The sequence below is a fragment of the Manis javanica genome, chromosome 5 (genome assembly GCF_040802235.1).
Source record: "Manis javanica isolate MJ-LG chromosome 5, MJ_LKY, whole genome shotgun sequence".
Taxonomy (NCBI): Eukaryota; Metazoa; Chordata; class Mammalia; order Pholidota; family Manidae; genus Manis; species Manis javanica.
The window spans coordinates 138,722,079-138,744,309 of NC_133160.1; the positions used below are offsets into that span (position 1 = coordinate 138,722,079).

The 22,231-nt window shown below is 38.1% G+C and overlaps 1 protein-coding gene across 1 annotated transcript in view; it reads right to left on the reverse strand.

Annotated features, from left to right (window-relative positions):
- Positions 1-3,003: 3,003 nt before the first annotated feature.
- The window catches only part of GRXCR1 (glutaredoxin and cysteine rich domain containing 1), a 113,588-nt gene continuing 94,360 nt past the window's right edge, over positions 3,004-22,231 (reverse strand). The window contains exons 3-4 of the mRNA XM_037002528.2: positions 12,041-12,106; positions 3,004-3,265 (exon numbers count right to left, since the gene is read on the reverse strand). Of these exons, the coding sequence (XP_036858423.2) occupies positions 3,086-3,265; positions 12,041-12,106 (246 nt within the window). The 3' untranslated portion in view covers positions 3,004-3,085. The remainder of the gene's footprint in view (positions 3,266-12,040; positions 12,107-22,231) is intronic.

Consider the following 22,231-nt stretch of genomic DNA (forward strand, 5'->3'; position numbering starts at 1 on the left):
TTTCCATTCCCCATTGCCTTGAATCGGCACCTTTTTTGAAAATCAATTGCTTTACTGTTTGAATCTAGTTCTGTTTTCAATATTCAGTTGGTCTATTTGTTAATCTTTATTTCATTCTACTTGTTCAAAACTTTCCTGGATTCTCTAGATTGCTTGCATTTTCACATAAATTTAAATTATTGGTCAAAATCTGCAGAAGTTCTGGGGGGATTTTAATTGATATTGCATTGAAACTACTGACATCTTTAAAATGTTGTCTTTCAACTCAAAAATGACATATTCTTCCATGTATTTGGGTCTTCTATAATTTCTCGGCAAAATCTGCAATGTAGTTTAAAATGTAGAAGTTATATCAATCTTTTGCATCATGATTCACATACTTGATGTTTTTCGATAGTATTATACATTGTATTATCTTGATTATATGTTCTAGGACTTAGATGCTTGTATATTATACTACTAATTTTTGTATAATGACCTTGAATCCAAAAGTTTTGTGGACTTCACTTTGAAGTTCAATAGCTTGTAGATTTCTTTGCATTTTCTACATTCCAATCATATTGTTGACAAATAATGAATTTCATGTTTTTCTAATCTTTATGACTTTTTTCTTGCCTATGTCACCAGATAGGACCTCCCTCATATATATGTTGAATATAAATAATGGAAGTGAACATTCATGCACTTTTTCTGACCTTAAGGGGAAAATATTAATTTTACCTTTAAGTATGATGTTACCTGTAGGTGTCCATATCCACTTGAGCTCTTTCATATTACTAGTTCAAGTGTTGAATTTTATTTTAGCAAGCTGTCAAATACTGAAAGATACCATGATAACATGGAAGTTTGGTTTTAGTCTTAAGATTTTGTTTTTCCCTTAGCTCTACAACATAGCCCTTCCTTCTTGGCTTTGGCTTTACTCTAAAGATGGGGCCCTTCTGAGGTTTCAAAGAAACAGCTGCATTTATCACTTGAATTCCAAACACTGATTTTGCCACACAGGCAGCTGCTGACATCTCTGCTCAACTCCTCTGGTCTCTTCACCACCTCTTTCCTCTGTGTGATATCATGGTTTGTAATAAGAACTATGTATTTGGTCTTTGTCCCCTTCCCTGGCCCAGAGCTCCTAAAACCCTTAGAATTCCAAAGCGCTCTGGGCTGATGAACATGAGGGAAGCAGGGAGAGTGGCTCTCTGGGAGAAGGTGTGGAAACTCCTCACCCTTTCCCCATGATTAGCTCTATGTATCTCCTCCATCTTGCTATTTCTGAGTTTATAGCTTTTTATAATAAACAGTAATCCAGTAAGTAAAATGTCTTTCTCAGTTCTGTGAGTTGCTCTGGCAAACTAATCAGTCATAAGGTGGGGGACGTTAGAACTTCCCTTTCATAGCCAGTTGGTTAGAAGCACAACCTAGCCTTTCTATAGGCATCTGAAGTGGTGGTAGGAGGGTAGTCTTGTAAGGCTGAGCTTTCAGTCTCTGGGATTTGACACTATCTCCAAAGAGATGGTGTCAGAACTGAGTTCAGTTGTGGGGTACCCAGCTGGTGTCAGAAAATTTCGGTGGTGTGGAGAAAAGCCCTCCACATTCGATTTGGTCCTAGAATACTACTCTGCATGTGTAGGTTAGGAATTAACCAAGGATTTGAGTGGCATTAAAGAAATTTAGTGGCTCCCTTCTTTTGGTCCTCTCATTTCTTGAAATTTCCCCTTCAATTTCAGATACTTTGTGGTCCCAAATTCCAACTTTATTTCTTCAAGCCAGTACATTTGCACTTTCTTTATGAGTTTATTCAGTACAAACTGGGAAGTGTTCTCAGATGACAAGCTAGATAAACGTAGGATTCATTTTGTTTGTTTCCCTTTTCCTAGTGATCAAATCCCTTCTTGTTCCTTTCTATTTTTAGTTGCTTTCCAATGCCTTCAGTAGTTGTTGATTTTTCATTATTTTATTCAAAATAAATGTGTTATTAGCAGGAGACTTAGTCTGCTATAAACTGTTCCACTATTACCACACTGTAACTCCTCCGATTGGCTTTCTAATGGTTCCTCAAACATACAACTTCTCTCCGTCCTCAGGGTCTCCACATATGCTATTCCTTTATCCCTCTTGCCCCAAGATTAACTAGTTTCCAATTACTTTTATGTCTCAGCTTAAACATCAACTGTTCAACGAAGTCTTTTCCTACCATTTCTAACTCATCTGGTCAGTCCTCCTGCTCTGCATTCCCATAGTACTCGGTACCATTCATGTAGAATTGTGGGACTTGTCCTGCTTACAGTTATTTATTTAATATTTCCTTCCTTCTCAGAGTGTTAGCCCCGTAAGAGCAGGAACCATACCTTATACTGTGCAGGGCTGGTTAGACGTACTCAGTAAGCATTTACAGCTTTTTAGGAAACCAAGCTATTAAAGTTTTTAGTATCCTTACCATAGATATTGTGAATCATTCAGTAGCACCTTTCTGGAGGGCCTTCAGAAGTAATAGCACAAATCAGATGTTCAAAAAAATGAATCCTGTTAAGTCTTCTGACAGCTGGTATCATCACCAAGAAATTCATCTAATAACATTAACAATTTGTCATTAATATTATCAGCTCCAGGACCATTTTACAGCTCTTAAAAATATTCTACTAAGTAAAAATATGATCGTGTTCCTTGCCACTGTTCAGAGCTCTCTTTCCTGCAGCTGAGGCACACAGAAATGCGTTATGCATCTAGAGTTGAACTAATTCACTGTAGACAATAGGGTGACATTGTAATAGGCATTGTTAGATATAGTTTGTCTTTTCTTCAGAAAAATCAAACACATTTAAGGAATCAGACTTTGGATATCTTGGAATGGTACTGGGTACTCCATTAATTCCAACTGGAAACCAGGATTTAGCACAGGGCTTATAGTTATTAAACAAACATTTATTTAATGCAAATCAGTGAACCGGTCACAGCAAAAATTCCAAACAAAGGTGATTATAATAAACAAAGTTTATTGATTAGCCCATAAACATTGCCTTTAAAAAAATATAAACCAGATAATTGCCTTCAGTCAATAAAACAAGGCGCTTCTCGGGTTTTCAAGCCCCGTCTAACCAGAACAGCTCTTACAGCGCTGAAGACCATTCTCGTTGCAAGCAGTACACCTCAGGGCTTTGAAAGAGTCTGTAAAGCAGTTTCGAAACACTGACATCTTGCTCCCGTGGCACACGGAGCACGGAAGAAAGCCAAAGCCTCCACAGGAGGGACACTCGTGTGGATGCTGCACTCTCTAAAGGGAGACGAGAGAGGATGGAAACTATGTTAGCATTCACCACTCCATCAGCCTTCCTGGCTTTCTGTATGGTGGGTGGCCGCAGAACAGTACTGGCATAATATGGTGATGGACTTGAAATCAACTACTGTGATGCCTTAGGCCCAGAGAAAAAGCTAACTGATGTTTCCTTCATTGCTCCCTTGATGTCCATCAGTAGCACAAGTTGGTTTGTAAAGGCCGGTAGATTTTAAATGTATGTGTTAATGGGCACACCCTTTAGGGAATCTCTCGCAAGAAAGCACATATTTATAGGCCAAGTAATTCAGTATGATGATTATTTGCATTGAAGGAAAATACAGTAACTTTCCCTTTTGTATCTCTTCAACAGTTTTATATCTTTGTAGAATAGTACCTTAATGGTGAGTCTAGAAAGTCAGAAAACCAATAGCTGAAGTGTGGAAGAGCCATGATCAACTGAAGATATATTGTTTTATTGCACATTAGAATGATGCTTTGTGTTTTTATAAAGCACTTTCAAATGCATTATCATACAGAATCTTCCCTCATCCCAGACTTCACACATATAGACACCTTCTTATGTAAGCACTTAACTCAATCATCATTATCTTTATTTTATATTTAAAGAAACAGATCTAGATATCTTATGACATTTACCCAAATACATAAAATTTCCTATAGTAGCTATTAACCTCTCCACCTTAAATAAACATAAAATACCCTAATAGTAGAATAAAAATTATACAGTGTGTAGAGGATAATATTTGAGAATTATCCATACATATTTCTATTTGCCTCTTTGAACACATAACCTTTGCTGGAATTCCCTAGTGATATCCAGCAGCTGAGGGGAGATTAGGACTTATCACAGAATAAGTAAAAGAGAAAAATAAATTAATAGCAAACTTTGACTTGCAAAATAGGAGTTTGCAACAATGTTTGAAAGCTATCTTCATACAGAGAGTAACTGCTAAGATAAGATTGGGAAATGTGGGTCTACACACACACACTCAAACACACTCAAGCACACTTTACCTACTTACACATAGGTACAGCTTTTCTCTGGAGATGCACAATTGCACACACTAAAGTCTCCAAACACCCAAATGAAAAGGGATGTTGCTGACAGGGAAAAGGAGACATGCTTGGCGTGACTTGGGGAAGTAGCCATTTACCAACCAGAGTAAATTATTTCATTATCTTATCTTAACATCCACTACAAACATGTTTCAATATTTTCAATAATCAATACAACTGCTATGAACCAAGACATTTGTGAATGGCCAAATTCTTGAATAGTGTATGTTTTTCCATAAAATATACTGCTGATGACAAGCAAAGAACAGTGCTGGAATGAATGGGAGTCCTAGGCAGCTTCCCAGGCTCATTCCTTGGCTATGTTACTCCCTCCAACCAGGCTCAAAACACCGGAATTCAAAATGGTAACTCAACAAAATTAAAAATTGCTTTCCATCACATGGCTTGCAATATCACTAGCAAAGACTACTTTCAAAGGGCCAAAATAGCAAATGTTAAATCCACTAGTACTATGAGTCTGCTCTTTATTAAGAATTTATCCACAAGTCAGAACAAAGAAATATCCTGAAATAAAATTAATATATAATTGCTAAAAGCTATATTGTCATTTTTAAAGGGATTCAGAAATAGACCAAGGCCATCTTAAAATATCATCAGAATCCATACAATGCTGCTTTGAGATCTGTTTTTTACTCAGGGTTGTTGAGAAGATTCAATGAGTTAATTCATGTCAAGGGAATAGAATATTGCCTCACACAGAATAAGGCTAGTCATTACTAGTCATCTCATTACTAAATTCTTATTGGACAGAATTTTTATTAACTGTTACCTCAAGCTAAATTGCTTGTGGTCACATGACACAACCATTTTCTATAATTCTTACAGTTGTTTTATTTAAACACCTATTTGATACTTAGCCTTCTAGCTTCCAGTCTTGCCGCTGTAAAGAGGAGAGAGTAAATATGCCTCAGTTCATATATAAATGCTGATGTCTTGGAACATAGCATTGGAAAGATTCTGAGGTCATTTTCATTCTCAAGAAAAATTAGATGTTTCAGCCATAAACTTGGGAGAAGAAAAGGAAGGCCAGCCTACATAGCATGTAGATGCTATACCTAATTTTCACACCAACCTGGTAGAATACACTACCTCACTTTACAAAGGAGGAAATGAAGACTCTTAATGAGTGGAGAACTCTATTCAAATCCATGGTCTTGCCTCTTTAGTCATAGTTCTCAACCTTTACTTACTTGATTTTTTTCTCAAAGAATGTATATTACATGGGAGCCCCGAATGTAAAAGAGTTAGATGGAAAATGCAGTGATGAAAGCAGAATTAGGGGCAGGGTGAGAGTGGGTCCTGAGGACAGCCACTCAAACTCCCATCACCCCATTAGCCTCTGGGATTCCCTTTCCTATGATGGCAGCCAGTACAATCTTCTCCATTTGTTCTTCTAGTAAGAATAAATAATTCAGCCATTCCTAGCTATCTCCTTCAGAGAATGCTTTTATTATTCTGGAAGTCCAGTTCCAACTTAAAGAGTTCCAACAAAGAGATTGCTGGTGTGTATTAGATGCTCCTTTGTTCTAGTTCAGTATTGTCTACCTCAGTAGACAGTTTTGCCCTTCAGACAAGATGGAAAAAGAGCTAGGAAATTTGCTAAACAAGATTTCCCCATTACCTGACAATGTTCCAGGTTGGAGGAAAGAGGATAACTGAAGTTAACCACAGTCATTTTTACTAGTCACAAAAGAGACTTCCACTTTCAGTGAAGAGGCTGACTACAGAAACACTGACCTTTAAGCAATTAAGGAATCTAAGGTAGCTTTTCAGTACCCTGGTGCCTGTAAAGCAAGAAACCACACAGACCCGGTTGGGAATAGCACACATAGTACTGAATATACAGAATGTCCCTCGTTTGAATACTGGTTTGGATAGAAGCATGTCACTTTGGGGTGAAATTCAAGGAAAAAGGAATGAGAAATCATCCTCCCTTGTGATCTTTTTCTGTTCACATAGTTTTGGAGCAAAGCTTTAAAAACAGATACCAAGTATGTGAGACACTTTCATTTATTCACTAATTTTACAAATATTTATTAGGTGTCTACTTGCCAGGCACTGTGCAAGGCACTGGGGATATAGCAGTGAACCAGACACTTTCCTGCTCTCTTCGTACTCGCTCTCAGTCCCACCCTTAGGTCTTTGAGTAGGTGCAGTCCACACTGCAGTCATCGGAAAGGATGCACGCAAGAACTCCAGAGTCCCTAACATAGGACCAAGGGGATGAGGACCCAAGGGTGGAGTTCATGACTGATCGTCAAATAGATTTCCTTTGTAGCACCAACTCAAATTCAGAAATACAAGATTTCCCCATTACCTGATAAAGAAACAGGATGCTAACATCAAGAATTTTTAGTGTGTCTTTTTCAAATTAGAAAATGAAATGTACTTATTATTTTTAACTTCAGATCACCTAATCCTATTCCGGTAGAGCTTAAAAGTCTTTTAAGTGTTCTACCCAAGAGGAAGCAATTCACCCGAGTCTCTGTGCCCATAAACCTCACCACAGACCATCAATGAAATAGACTTATCACTGCCGAAGACTATGGCATTTGGCATACTTATGTCCACATGATTCACCTCTGTGCATTTGTTTTAAATTTTATTCAATAATTTAGGTTAGTAAATGCTTGTTATGTGCCTACTAATACCTTTTTGTTTGATCAGTGGTTGTTAATAAACAGAATCTTCCCTGATGACCAGAGTTTCCAGCAACCTCAATTTGCAAAGCTGGGAAAGAAGCCACTGAACAGAATGAAGATAGAGAGGAAATCTGCAGCATATAATCCTAAAAGTATAAACCAGAAAGTGTGAGTCTGATTCTGTGGCCTCATGCCACAAACCTACTTTAAAAAGTGTTCAGATTTCAGAGAAAGGCAGACCGAGTACATGGCCTGGTTTTCCAAGTGAGTAGGTGGTGCTCTGTTGCTTTAGTTTCTGAAACATACCATGGCCACCCTGGGACGGGCTATCATCCAGAACTGTGCTTCTCTAGGGAGGGTCAGGACAGTCTTTATTAACTCTAATGCCTTGTGCAGACAGCCTGTGCTACTCCCAGCATCCTCAGCGAGTAGCTGGAAATCTTACCTCTCCATAAATAACAAATAAATAGTCACTAGCCCTTGGGCTTTACAAAAAAGAAAGTACAGAAAATGAACACTATGTTGGCCATCTCAGTAGAAATGACAACAAAGTGTTTATTCACACCTTTAAAAAAAAATAGCAAGCAGAAAGCTTGCTCAGAGCTTCTCTACCATCTGTGATCTTTAATTCATTATCTGCCATAACAAGGTGTTTGCTAATACATCTCAGGGCTCCTGTCTTGCTCTGTGTGGACAGCAGCAGGATCAGCTATCCATCATGGTTATTGTTTTTGGGGAATCTTTAGACACTTCTTTGCCACTAATCTCGACCTTGTTTATTAATATAAAGAAATACATAAATATGTAAATAAACAAATTTTACCAAAAAAATCATGTTTTTCTTCATTCTTTTATACATAAAATAATGATTTTGCTTTTCTCTTTCATCAATTAACTGCTTTGCCTTCTGAAAAACACCCTGGGAATGAAAAAAGTATTCAAATATTTATTGTCTGTTATTTACCAGTTAGTTCTTACCATAGTTCTAGGCACTGGAGGTAAGAAATAGAATGAAATGTACAAGAATCTGTGTCCGCATGGAGCTCATACTGTATTGCTCATATCTGCAAGCTGTCATCCCAAAAGCAGACCCCCATTGGTGCAGCCAGCCCTGAGGAGCCCAGCCTCCAGACCCACTGCTTGCTTCTGCGGCTTTGGGCCAGCTCCTCATGTTTAAGATCACTGATAGCCCCCACGAACGAATCAGGCCCACTCAACTTTCCAGAACCATTTTAACTTCAGCAGGATGCATGCTAGAATTCTCGGGCCAGAACACCTGGAATTATTTGCTGGCTCCATTTCTGATGGCCTCTTTCCTCAGCATGACCTAGGATGGATAGCTGCTGAAAACTGGGGTCTGAATTATGAGGACTGGAGCAGTCACTGTCTACCTGGCAGTGTCCACGTAACATTAAACGAGAGCTTGGTTAGGATCTGCCTGGTTTCTCTCTGAGGTAAACAGCACTTTGCCCATTTTCCAGGATGCCCCACTAATATCAGCATCACTGTTAAAACCAGTCTTCACCTTGGACGTAATACTCTGCTTACCTCGCAGTAAACTTCTCGCTTGAGCCTTGGGTCTTGCCACATACAGTTAGATTTTCCAAACACTACATGCCATTTAATTTGAGAGTCATGGCAACATAGATTCTCAGGTAAACCATGGGTTTTAGAATCAGACTGATTAGAATCATGAATCAAACACTATCTGTCAATTCTTCAGTGAGTGATTTAATCCTCTGTGCTTCCATCCCATTGTTGGAAAAATGGGGATAATACTAGAACTCACCCTACAGAGCGTGAGATATCAATAACTTAATATATATCAGACACCAAGAATATTACTTGCTACATAGTCAGGGCTCCATAGTTTCCCACTCCATGAATATTTAACTCCTGCTTCACCTTCAAAAGCCATCTAGAAGAATGGGATGAGCTTGGATCTGAATCTTGCATCCTATATCCACTTTGCTGGGCTCTTCCAACAGTTTCTCCAGGGCCAATCTCTTTACCTGGGTGAGTTTGCCTTAAACCCTGGTTCCCCTCTCAGGCAGAGTTCAGGGCTTTTTTGCATGGCTGCAATATCTATACCAGTTCTGTTATAGGGTCAAAGCAGCCCAATGGAGTTAAAGTGTCTGACAGAGCCCATAAGAGTAGAAGCCAGTACCATACTGTTCTTTTCAACATCAAGAACAGTCTTAAATGTTTGCACCTATGTTATCTGCAGAATGGAGACAGACTTAATGAAGAGAAAAAAATCTTCATTCCAGAGTTCTCTGATCTGAGAGAGGTTATGTTAAAATAGCATGGTAATGTTAATCAAGTTGCAGAATTAAGGAATTATAGACTCAGAGGATTCGAAGTCCATGAACAGCAAAGTCAATCATCGGTCTTTAAAGAGTAATAAGAGAAATTCACCCTATGATTCCAGAAGGTACTATTACACCACAGAAATAAAAACAGTATGATATTGGTACAACAAGAAACAAATAGGTTAATGAAACTCACTAGAGAGATCAATGACCCATGTATATGTGGATATATACTATAATATAAAATTGGCATAACATTGCAATAAAGAAATAGTAGATTATTTAGTAGATGATGTTGGTAAGCTATGTTACCATATAGAAAATGGAATTGGATTCTATATGAATTAAAAAACTAAATGTGTAAAATTATAGTTAATAGTGGAGAATGTAAGATATCTTTGTGACCTTAAGGTGGAAAGGGTACTTCATAAATAAAAATTCAAAAGCATGAAACATAAGGAAAAATGATGGATTAGATTATATCAGAGGGTTTCTTCTTGAATATCTGGAGAATACTATGAAAGAAGCTGAAAAAAGGTAAGGAAATATTGACAGCAATTAAAACCAACAAATAATTAATATTTAGAATATAGAAAGATCTTCTGATATCAACCAAAAAAAGAAAAAAGGCAATCCCAAGATTTCAAACAGGCAGGGTATAAGAACATACGATTTATAGAAGAAATGTAAAATCTAACAAGAATATAAAAAGATGCCCAAACTTGGTGGTAATCAGAAAAAAATCAGAAATAAAAACAATAAGGTAATATATATCCCTATCCTGGCATAAACTAGAAAACAGTAAATTAGAGAACAGTTTGATATTGTTAGGAGTGTGGGAACATACAAAACTTCTTTCTCTACAAGAGAGAGTGTTGAATGGTGCATCCATCCCAGAGAGATGTATGAAAATTAAGTATGTGCACTAGCAATTCCCAATCCTAGAGAAATCCATAAAGGGACACGTTTAAGCACATTCCTTCCAGCACAGTTTGTGGGGAGGGAGTTGAAGGATGTGTAGGTTTCCATCAGTGGAAAAGTAGGAAGACAAAAAATAGTGGGTGGGCACCACAGAGCTTCACTGTCTAAAACAGGAGCCACTGTCACATGTGGCTATTTGAATTTAAATTTAAATTTAAATTTAAATTAGGTAAAATTAAACAAATTAAAAATTCACTTTCTCAGTCACACTAGCCACACTTGAAGTGCTCAACAGCCATATGTAGCCAGTGGCTGCTATTTTAGATATTATGGATATAAAATATTTCCATCATGTAGCAGTTAAAAGAAATGGATTAAGCATTCATATAGCAATATAAGTGGTTCTTAAAAACATACTGTCTAACAAAATAATTTGAAACAAAATTAGATATAATGTATAATGGCATTTACATAAGTTAAATAAAGATATACACAGAAAAGAATAACACACATTAACCAAGTTAAATCATTTAATAAAAAGATACACATTCACCCAAATTAATGGTTTCACAGGGTTAGAGTAGAGCATAGGGACAAAAGGAAAGAAAGAAATGCATCCATATTGATTTTCAAGCTGAGAGGAGTTTCAGACTATCAAGTATGCACCCTCACTGTGCTTGTCCTTCGGGTCAAGATCACAACAGGAATAACACATGATTCCTAAAACCAAGGAGCATATAGTTCATTTGGGACATGAGTCAAATACCCAAAGAACACTAATAGCAAAATCAAAAGACTTTGATAAGCACCCAATAAAAAGAGGGTTCCAGGAACTCAACGGTGTGAGAGGATAAAGAATGGTTTTGGGAAGAAGTGATGCTGCAGATGGACCTGGAAGACGATAGAAGGAAATGAAGGATTGAAGGAAATGAGGGATTGAAGGAAATGAAGGATTGGAACATAGCATGCTAGGCAGACAGAGCAGCTTGCACAGAGGAATGGTAGTAAACAAATAGTTCTTTCTTTCAACCTAAGTGGAAGGAACCGTAGAGAATCAGAAAAGAGGTTAGCAAAGAAGATGGAACCAAGAAGAGCTAGATTCATGGCGTCCAGGCACTGGGGACCACATTGCCTCATTCACCTGGGAAAGCCTGGTTCACATCTGCTGCCCCTGAACCACTACAACACACCCTCTCCACTCTCAAAGTGCGTCCTAGTTTGCACAATAAAATAAATGAGCTTCCTACTCATATTTTACAGATAGATAGATAGAAACAGGCTAATAAAATAGTTTAGCAGAGAGGTGCTAAGGGCTTCCTGGTTGCATACTGATTTGATACATTATATAGCTAAATAAGTATTTCTCAGATACTATAATCATAAGCATTGGAACAAAATTAAAATGTGAACTTTTGGAGAGATCACTTTTTCTGTAATTTTTAGAAATGATGAGATGGTCCATGGGAAAAATAAAATAATTCAAATGAAAAATTTTACATGTGCTTCAAGACAATTGCCTGACTAGAAATTTCTCATCAACACCTCTATTACAGAGAATTAGGCTCTAATAAAGCTGACTGGAATCCTCACCTAACAGTATGAGGTTCTTAAAAGCTAACACTAAAATCACTCTTGCTGGAACAAACTAATGGCGGGTGATATCAAATTTAAAATTGCCACGCATATCCTGTTATGTATTTGTAAGAGCACAGGGGGAATTCAATGAGGAAAACTCAGTTACAATCAGAACGTGTTTAACATGTTGATTACTAAAAATAAGTTGCTAAAAGCACAATTACCTCAATTTTGGTTAAGAGGTCTTGCAGTTCTCCCGATTCATTCATTGACAAAATTTTCTCAGCACCCTATTTACAAAAAAGGGTAGGGAGGGAAGAAAATCCATTGTGTTAGTATTTGAGGAAACAAACTTCTAGCCAGGAAAGCTTAACCCACAAAATGCTCTTCCTTTCAGATCTGAGTAAATTTACAAAAGGAGGCCCATATTCTCCCACCCAGCAAGGCTTCTTGAGGGCAAGAAGAAGGCATCCAGCAGAAGGCGAGCACTGGGAAGCCCGCAGCCTTCAGATTAAGGTCAGATATGGAAGGTTCCAGCACACACACCCTTCAAAATTGTTCGGGGAACCTGAAGCCAGCTCTCGCATCTGGGAAAGGAAGGCTTTGAGTCAGTTCCCAGCCTGAGCTGTCTCTGCTCGATTCCACGCAGTCCTGGACACGGCCCTTTTACAGGTATGCATGTAAAGACAGCAGCAATAACAATAATAAAATTAATAACCACAGACACTAATTAAGCGCATGTTGTGACCTAGGCACTCAGCAGCATCTAATTTGATGTGGTAGACTCTGTTTATAGTACAAATTGAGCCTAAATGAGATTAAATAACTCCAAGATCTCCCAGAAAGGAAGAAGAGTGGGAATTGAACACAGGCAGGGGACTTAGTTCAGAGCCAATGTCTTTAGCTTCTAAAACTTTACTGTGAAAATGAGAAGGGGCAATGTATGTACTTTCCAACAAATGCATGGTGTTTCTTCCAACTGCCCCGTTTTCTTTTTCTTTACAGCCTCTTCTTATGTTCTCCCATTCTACTTCCCAAAGTAGAACCACAGAGGGGGAAGAAGAAAAACTTGGGGTAATTATATCTGATCACAGGCAGAGATCCTGTCTGCATTGTTCATATCACATCCCTGAGCACAGAATAGGTGTTGAGTCAATTTTTGATTAATCAACAAGACAGGGAGAAATATCACAAAGTGATACTTTTTGGATTCCTATTTGTGCTGGGCAGGATAGAAAACACAAAGACACATATAAAAAGTAAAAAGGTCCTTGCTCTTAAGGTGGCTATAATATATTTTTATGTAAATACACAACACAGTAACCCACATGGTAGAATGGAAAATGAGTGTCAAATGAGTGATGCAAGAAAAGGTGAGCCAGGAAATCACAAAGGGGGAAATGGTCTGCTTATGAAGGTGATAGAGGCTTCCTGAGTTTAGTGGCATTGGATTGGACCTTGAAGATTAGGTAAGGTTTCTAAGAAAGAGTAGGCAATCCTGCAGCAATGAATAGGAGTCTTCAATTCTGGGTTTCACCGGACTTCCACCATCTTACATAACTCATGCCATCTCAGTCACCATCGAAACATCTACTTTCCATATTAAAGATTCTCATGAATAGATCCACAGGGCAACAGAGAATTTATGTAGCTCAACAAGGCAGGTTATATTCTTTTATCTGTGGGTAGTTTTGCCAGCAATACAGACATGACACCTCAAGTGAGAACAAAGGTATATCAAAAACGCCAAACCAAAACATTAAAGTATAAAACAAGGTAAGAACCAGAAATATTTTACTTTCACTCCATTCTCTCTTTCAAGAGTTAGCCAAGCTAAAACGGGAACAGCCTCTGGGGAACTTAGTACATGAACCAAAGCAGCATGGAAAATAAATGACTCATTTTTCTTCAATGAAAGAAAATGCACCACAGTGACTCCAAACAAAACGAATGTACAAAAGAAGCTGTAGTGCATCTGCTTCCCAGCTCCTTTACCAGCTTAGCAGTCAGCTGTGATCATTGTTTAGAGAACAATGCACAGGCCAGGAAAGGGCTATCTTATTACCCTGAAATACATGAAATTTGCTCTGCCTTAGGCATGTAATTCCAGCACCATCCCTACTTCAGGAGTGGATTCTACCTTTCAGGAGAAATGCAAGCTTTGCTCACATCAAGCAATGTACCTAACGGCATGATAGCCAGTGCTTTTCAAGCCACCCAGTGTCTAGTGCACAGGAGATGCGCCAAGTGCATACAGAGGGAAGAGCTTTGCTCTGTCATAGAGACCTGGGAACTGAGCACCTCGGTCCCTGTCTCAACTGCCGCCACTCGCGATGGCCCCATCCACAGCTCCACGTGGCTGGCCCTCAGATGGTTTCCTTGCAATGAGCCCTGTGGTCCCTGTGCCATCTGCTGAGTAGATCCAGTAGTCGAACCGCACCTCACCTCCTTCCCACTGAATCCCACACCCCCGTCCACCTGACCCTGTCCTTGCTGAGCCTAAGCACAGGATCTTAAAGGCAGGACAAGGAAACCAGGGTTTCTCTCCATTCCTAAGCAGCAGCAAGAGCAAGATGGGGATCTCAGTCCAGAGGACAAGTTTCAGGGGAAATTTAGATTCCTCCCATCCTGAGGCACGGAACATTCATCACTGTAGCTCTCAACCGGCCCTGCTCTGCACTGAATTGATGTATTCCAGAGGTCTCAGTCCCCGCAGTTTTCCATCAAAAGCATTCCTATTATTACTTGGCCTATAAAGAAACCTGTGTGTTCACAAAAGAGAGTGTATTTCTTTAAGTATTTATATTCTTGGGGAATAATCTTCTCCTGCCTGGTATTTAGCTAAGAATATCACATGTAAACATGTTGCTTTTTAAACATCGCTCCACCACCAATTGCACACAAATAGCCACTGGCTCCTTAATTATCAGGGAAAAGTAAGCATTATTACCTCCATTTTTTAAATGAAGAAACTAAAGTCCAAAGAGAACAAGGAACATGCCCAGGGCCTCTCAGTTAATTAGCACAAGGCCTGGCCAGATCTTGAATTCAGGTCATGCTGACTCCAAAACCTCTACTCTCTCCATTGTGTCATGCATGCTGCCTGTTCATTGATGTAACAACTGTATTAGTGAAAAAATGGTACAGATGACTCAGTCTGGGGCACATGACAGACTATGGTGTCAGCACTTACTGTGCCCAGGAAGGGCAGGCCATGAAAACCTTCCCTTAATTGACTCACAGAATGAATGTGCCAGAGAAGCTATGGAACAACCCAGTGCTTTTTTAAATTTCAGCGGCATGCCTTATTCAGTCACATCAAATACCTTGTATAAAACCAGGAAAGAATGTAGATGATTAATCCTCCAAACATGGAATTAACTTTATTCTTGGTCAAATACTTCCCACCTTAAAATTCTGAGCAGTGAGCTGTGACATGTGGACAAGCCCCTTTATTTTACATGTAACAAGCATCTCAGAAAATCTACATAATCTTTCTTTATATGGACCACCAAAGAAAAGACTCACACCTTCAAGAAACAAGACAAAGGTGGGAAAAGGAATCAGCCTTCTGTGGACTAGGCCTGCCAGAACACACCCACCATTTTTGATGTAGGAATGTGCAAAAGTGTGCCCATGCTCACTCCTGTACATGTTATTCATTAATTTCCACAGTCAACATGATTTTGATCCTCCATATGGGTTACGCACATTGCTGAGTGTTAGAGATACAACAGTAGCCAAAACAGTGGCTCCCTGTTTCTGTGGGAATGCAAAATCTTTTGGAGGAGGCAGATGTTAAACAAAAGATCACACAAAGAAATGGAAATTTATAAACTGTCATAAATACCACAAGAGACATTGGCAGAAAATGCTTTGAAAGCCTATGATAAGGTAAATGTTACCTAATTAAGAAGGTTAGGGAACAGACTCTCCAGAAAATAATGATTAAGTTGTTATCTTTAGGAAGAACAGTAGTTAACTAAGCACCTAAATATAATGAGAAAAGGAAATTAATTGGGCAATAAGGTTACCAAATATTATATGTACATGACCCTTGTGATGACTGCTCCCTCTCATTCAAAATAAGAAAAGCTATGTTCCGTGAGACTTCTGATGAGAATCTGCATAGTATTTTGGATTGGTGCCTTGGAGGAAAGAGAGGTAAGATATGAGGCCACAAAAATGGGCTTATTTTAAAGTAAGGAATCTATTTTATCAATAACCTAAAGAAAACAATAGATTGGCTTAAGCCAACTTGCATTGAACACATTCTTCTAGCTTTCTGGGATGGGCTGCTAGATTAAGAGTTTCCAATCACTATTATTACAAACCAAAATAAACAAATACAAATGTTTAAGTGTTTTTTCTCAAAAATTATTTAAAATCATGCATACAGATTTTAGCTATCTCCATGCTGAAGTCCAGGTGCAGGAATTCTGCATAGAACACCAGCATTTGGAAACTATTGAGCTGTTATTTCTGAGAGGTCCAGAAGAACTAAAAAATGTTCTCAGTAACTGAAACCAAACACAAGTTTTAATGACCATATAAATATATATATGCATATGTACTGTGTGTACACATATATACTACTTTATATCATTTTATTTTATTTTTATTTACATTTATTCATACAATACCTCATCATACTAAGAAAGCAACTTGCAATAAAAGATCTACACATGATATAATAAATAAAATTTGAATAGGAATTCAAGACATGGGAAATGTCCTCCATAAATCTCAAAATGATAGCTAAATTGAGCCTTACATTTAATTCCGAGCCAGCTTCTAAGTTGAAACAAAATTTTTCTTAGCACAGTAGTCTAACAATGCAATGCCTTACATAAGACTTTAGATTAGCTGACTGATACAATAAATAATGTTCCTACTTTTTAATTAACCATAAAAATACAGTCTCCAAATAAATGCCATCAGAGAAATGGCCCTTGACTCAAACAAAAGTTTTCATTTGTCTTACTGACTTAAACCGCATTCCTTTTCCCTTTCACTTAACTGCCCCCCAGCCATTTATTTCTCTCTATATATGTTATTGTATACCATACACTGCTTTTTTTAATAACTTCCAGTGACTGGGATAAGACCCAAATTCCTCCATTATCTGACTGCCCCAACTTTTCAGCCCTGTCCTTTAATACCATATGCTCCTGATTTTGAATTTCTTTCTCCTGGACATATCAGATCTTTCCATGAGATAATACACCTTAACACATGTCCCATCCTTTGCCCAAAGTCTTTTATATCTTCCCTACCTTCTCCTAGAAAGCTCTTACACATTCTTCCAAATCCGATTACAATGTAACCTTTATGGAACAAATGAAGCCTATTTGATTTTCCCAGGCAAAAATCAGTCATTCCCTTCTCTGTACTCTCAGTTCACACTATGCCTCACCACGTGGGAAGCCCAGTGGTGATACAGGGGCTCCGCTTCTTCAAGGACCCAGCACTTTGCATGGTGCACCATAGACACAGTATTTGCTGTATTAATGTCTTCGGCCATTTCGCAGTATAGACAGCACTAAATTACAAGTGGCTATGACTGCTGACTTAAAAAGGAAAAAAAAGCAGGGGCATAAGTTAAAATATATAAATCTGCAAGGGCTAAAGCTGGTGTGATTTGATGATAGAATGCCAGATACAGAGAGAAGTGAGAGGGATGAATACCTTGTAAATGACTCCCCCTAACTGTAGCCATTTTCAGCTGGGGACTTGCTGGGAAGTGACAAGCAAACCCCTGAGGCTGCCGTCTGATGAACACCAGGGGGCTAGAACTGTCTAGTGCTGGTTGCTAAAGGATCCTTCCGCTACATAAACAGGAGAGCAGATGGCAGAGCTGGCATTCAAGGAGCTCAACCAGAACCTATCAAGACGCCTGCCAAAGGATGCGCTCCATAAATGTTTGTTTCTGTGGCTGCCGTGCCCCCAACTGGGGAGGTTACAGCAACCCTGGAGACAGGCCACTGGGCCCTGCCGACAGAGTCAGAATTTACTTGGGGAATCAGCTCTAGATCACCTCCAGTATGGGAACAACACCGAGGCCCTGGGGCGCTACATCAGCACTTAGGCATGGAAAATGCTCAAAGCAGGTATAGCAGTTTCCCACTCATGTTTTAAAAAACACAGTAAAAGTTCCCATGGATTAATCTCATCCTAAAGAGCATAGTGTTCCTGTGTCCCTTTGTAGGAAAAACTAGTTGCAAAATTAACTAAACAAGCTGACTTACTTTGTGTGATTATATATTACAAACTTTTAAGTGTTAGAGATGCCCACCAAAGATGGTGATTTTAGTTTTATGTAATTAATGCTAAGCACCTTTTTCAGTGTAGCTATGAACAATTCCCCATGGAGGCCAGCCTTGATATTTTATAATAAAGCCATTATAATCTAAAAAACATGATCATGGGGATATATTATCCTCTTTTCTATGGCAGAAGCCATCTCTCCTCCCTTTATAATTATTATCAAATTTTATAAAAATGATTATCAAGTCACAAAGTTTAAAAAAAGACAGTATTGGTTGAGCTAGAGGAAGCCAGAAGACAGTTACTTTTAATAGACTTAAGATTCTTACCTACTGTGCATAAAATTATCTTTGCATAAACTGACTTTTAGAATATGTTAAGCTTGCCAAAGGTTTTTTGTGGGTTTTTCTGGGGGGAGATATGATGGATATATGATATTTTACTAGTTTCCAGAGTGCAACATAATAATTAATATTTATATATATTGCAATATGATCACCACAGTAAGTGTAGTTAACATCTATCACTCACAGGGTGACAAAGATTCTTATGACAACTTTTAAGATCTGCTCTATTTAGTGACTTACGATTTTGCAATATAGTATTATTAACTATAGTTGTCACCATGCTATACATCACATCCCCAGGATTCACTTATTTTATAACTGGGAATTGGTATCCCTTGGCCACCTACACCCATCTTGCTGAGCACCCCCACCCAGCCTCTCCCTGACAGCCACAAATCTGTTCTCTGTACCTGAGTTTCAGCTTGTAGCTATTGTTGTTTTAGATCCCACACATAAGTGAGGTCACACAGTGCTTGCCCTTCTAGTCTGAGTTACTTCACTGAGCATAACGCTCTCCAGGTGAATCCATGTTGTCACAAATGGCAAGATTTCCTTCTTTTTCTGGCTAATATTCATACATATATATGTATTTGCTTATGTATATATTTATATACATAGATCACATTTTCTTCATCCATCCATTGATGGACACAGGTCATTTCCATAAACAATGCTGCAATGGACATGAGGGGTCAGAGAGTGTGAATATCTTTTCAAGTTAGTGTTTTCAGTTTCTTCAGATAAATTCCTAGAAGTGGAATTGCTGAATTGCATGGTAGTTCTATTTTTAACTTTTCTGAGTAAACTCCATTCAGTTTTCTGAAGTGACTGCACTAACTTCCATTCCCACTAATAGTGCACAAGGATTTCTTTTTCTCCACATCCTCACCAAAATTTGTTTTCTTTGTCTTTGATAATGGCCATTCTAACAGGTAAGAGGTGATAACTCATTTGGTTTTGATTTACATTTCCCTAATGATTTGTGACTTTGAGCACTTTCCATGTACCTGCTGGCCATCGATATACCTTCTCTAGAAAAATATCTATTCAGATCTTCTGTGCATTCTTTAATCTCATTGCTTATCTTTTTGTTATTGTGCTGTATGAGTTATTTATATTTTTGGATAGCAACCCCTTATCAGATACATGATTCACAAATATTTTCTTCCATTCAGTCGATTGATTTTTTTCATTTTGTTAATGGTTTCCTTTGATGTGCAGCTTTTTAGTTTGATATGGTCCCACTTGTTTATTTTTGCAACCAAAGATTTTTTTAATAAGACTCCAGATTAAATCCTAGTGCCTCCACTTACAAATTAATTTAACATGGACAAATAATATAAACTCTTTAAAACTCAGTTTCATTATTTGTAAACTGGGTATCATGTTTACAGTGTTGTGAAGATTACATGAGCTGATACATAAGTCTAGAACATTTCATGATACATAATAGGAATCTAATAAATAGTAGTTTATTATTGAGTTACCTGAGAACACTTATAACTCAGAATCATTTTTGAGTGCACAATAAACATCTTCTGTTTATAGAATTAATAAAGAATAAGAGATAAATAGATGTCAACAAAAGTCACATTATGTTTGGATGATGTCAGCATGAAGTGAAAAAGAATGTAATGAATGGGGGGGCTTATGCAAAATATTGGGGTGAAATACTCAATTTTGTGACTTATTAAAAAGAAAAGATGGTATGAAATTTGAAAACTTTTAACTAAATTGTAGAATAGCTAAAATGTTCTTTATTATGGGAGATTAACTAGGTTTCAGCTAGGACCCTCTAAAAAGTCAGAAAATAAGAAGGAAAACAGATTGTTGAAGAAAATTGAGTTGATTGTTTTCTGGGACAACATAGATGTTAAATCACTTAATAGGAAAAATATTTCAGAAAGATTTATATGGTGAGAGTAATTGAGAGATATAGTCAATCAAAATGTCAAAATTTCATTAATAGGAAGGAGCTCCTACTTGAATGGGCTTAAATCGCAGATGGGATCCAAGCATATTTAGACATGGATAGGTCATGAAGATTCATCACTACAGCCTATTCAGCTATAATTGCTTTATATTTCAAATTACTATCTTAGTACAATTATCGAAAGATTGAAGACACCACCCCTACCTACTTGCTATCCAGAAAGAATTCTCTGCGGTGTACTGAAGTTCATGGTCTGGAAATGAAGCAGACATGTCAGCTTTATACAATAATGTTGAAGTACTACAATGCTAAAGAGTCATGGATCGTCTGATAATGGTTCTTCATAAACTTACGAGAATAACCCAATGCATCTTTAAGATCCCAGCAGGAAACTGGGATGGCCAAACGGCTTAACTGAAGAACGTTTAAAGAAGGGCCCTTGTACAGAAGAGCAGACAGCATTAGAAACGAGCAGCCAGCAGGGCTTGGTGAGGCACCAAGGGGCTGGCAGCAACAGCAGGCTGGTACTACCACGAGGTCTAAGGTTCATGAGGTAGGTATTGTATTACAGACTCCAACAAAAGATGTAGCAACGGGAGAAGGGTGGAGAGGAATTCAGCAACTGCCCAAACTACACTTTTGCATGAAGGGAGCAGAGAAAATAAGCTGCCTATCCTGCCGCACTCAGATGTACTGCTCTAGCCTCACTCTATCTGAAGTCGGAGGACAAAGGCATTTTTGTGGCACTCTGTGGCTTGGAGCAGGCCAGAGAAGGGAAGAGAATGGGTCTGGAGGGAAAACAGGAAGTAGCCTGCCCAAGCAGCAATGCATAAGATGATTCTTTTCATCCTGCTGGAGTTGCCCCGTGTTTGAGTCCATTTATTATATGTCATTAGAACAAGAGAATAAGAATGATGATAATTTTCATGTAATTCCAGGATGAAAAAGAGTGAATTGTATGCATAACAAATGATGTTGGAATGTCTGTAGCCCTGGGGTTAAAATTATGGGTTCAGCCACACATTAAATCCTGCCTCTCCTACTTATTTGATGTGTGAGATTGAGCAAAATACTTAATCCCTTCAAACCTCAGTTTTCACAGCTTTAACTCTATCACATAGAGTTGTAAAAAATAAATGAGATTATGCATGTTATGTGCTTAGCAAAGTGCCAGGCACAAACAGAAACTTGGTAACAAGAATAATACTTGTTTAGTCATTTTCAGCAAACTAGTAGGAGTAATGGATTTTTCCATTGAGCCTAATTTCAAAGAATCCCTTTGAAAGATTCACTGTCAACTGCTTTCTTTTTTAAATCAACTGCAGTGACCTTCTCATAATAGGACTATCCTCCTTCTGTTAATACTGTGGAGAGAACACTAGTTACCTGCCCTCTACTGTTATCATCCATTCTCTAGTCTCCTTTACAGTTAGAAAATCCTCTGAACTTTATTTATACACAGCATACAGTGAAAGACTATTTTTCCCAGCCTCCAGTGTGGTTAGATGTAGCCATGTGACTAAATCCTCTCCAGTGAGATAAAGCAATGCATACAGCTTCCAGGCCACACTCTTACCACACACTTCTAGAACATCATCCTGTACTTACATTTTCACCTTTTAACAAGCCAGAACAAAATGTGATGGAGTTGATCCATTTGTACCCAAGATGTGCAGACTAACCCTAAAAGGAGGTGCAACAAAAAAGAAGACTCACTCATGAAGTGGAGACAATCTACACCCCAAGACCACTGCCAACTCAAACTTATTTGAGACAAATAAGTATCTTCTTTGTTTGAACCAATAACCTATGATTCGTATAGATTAGAGATAAATACATAGATACATAGGTAGATACATAGAAATAGA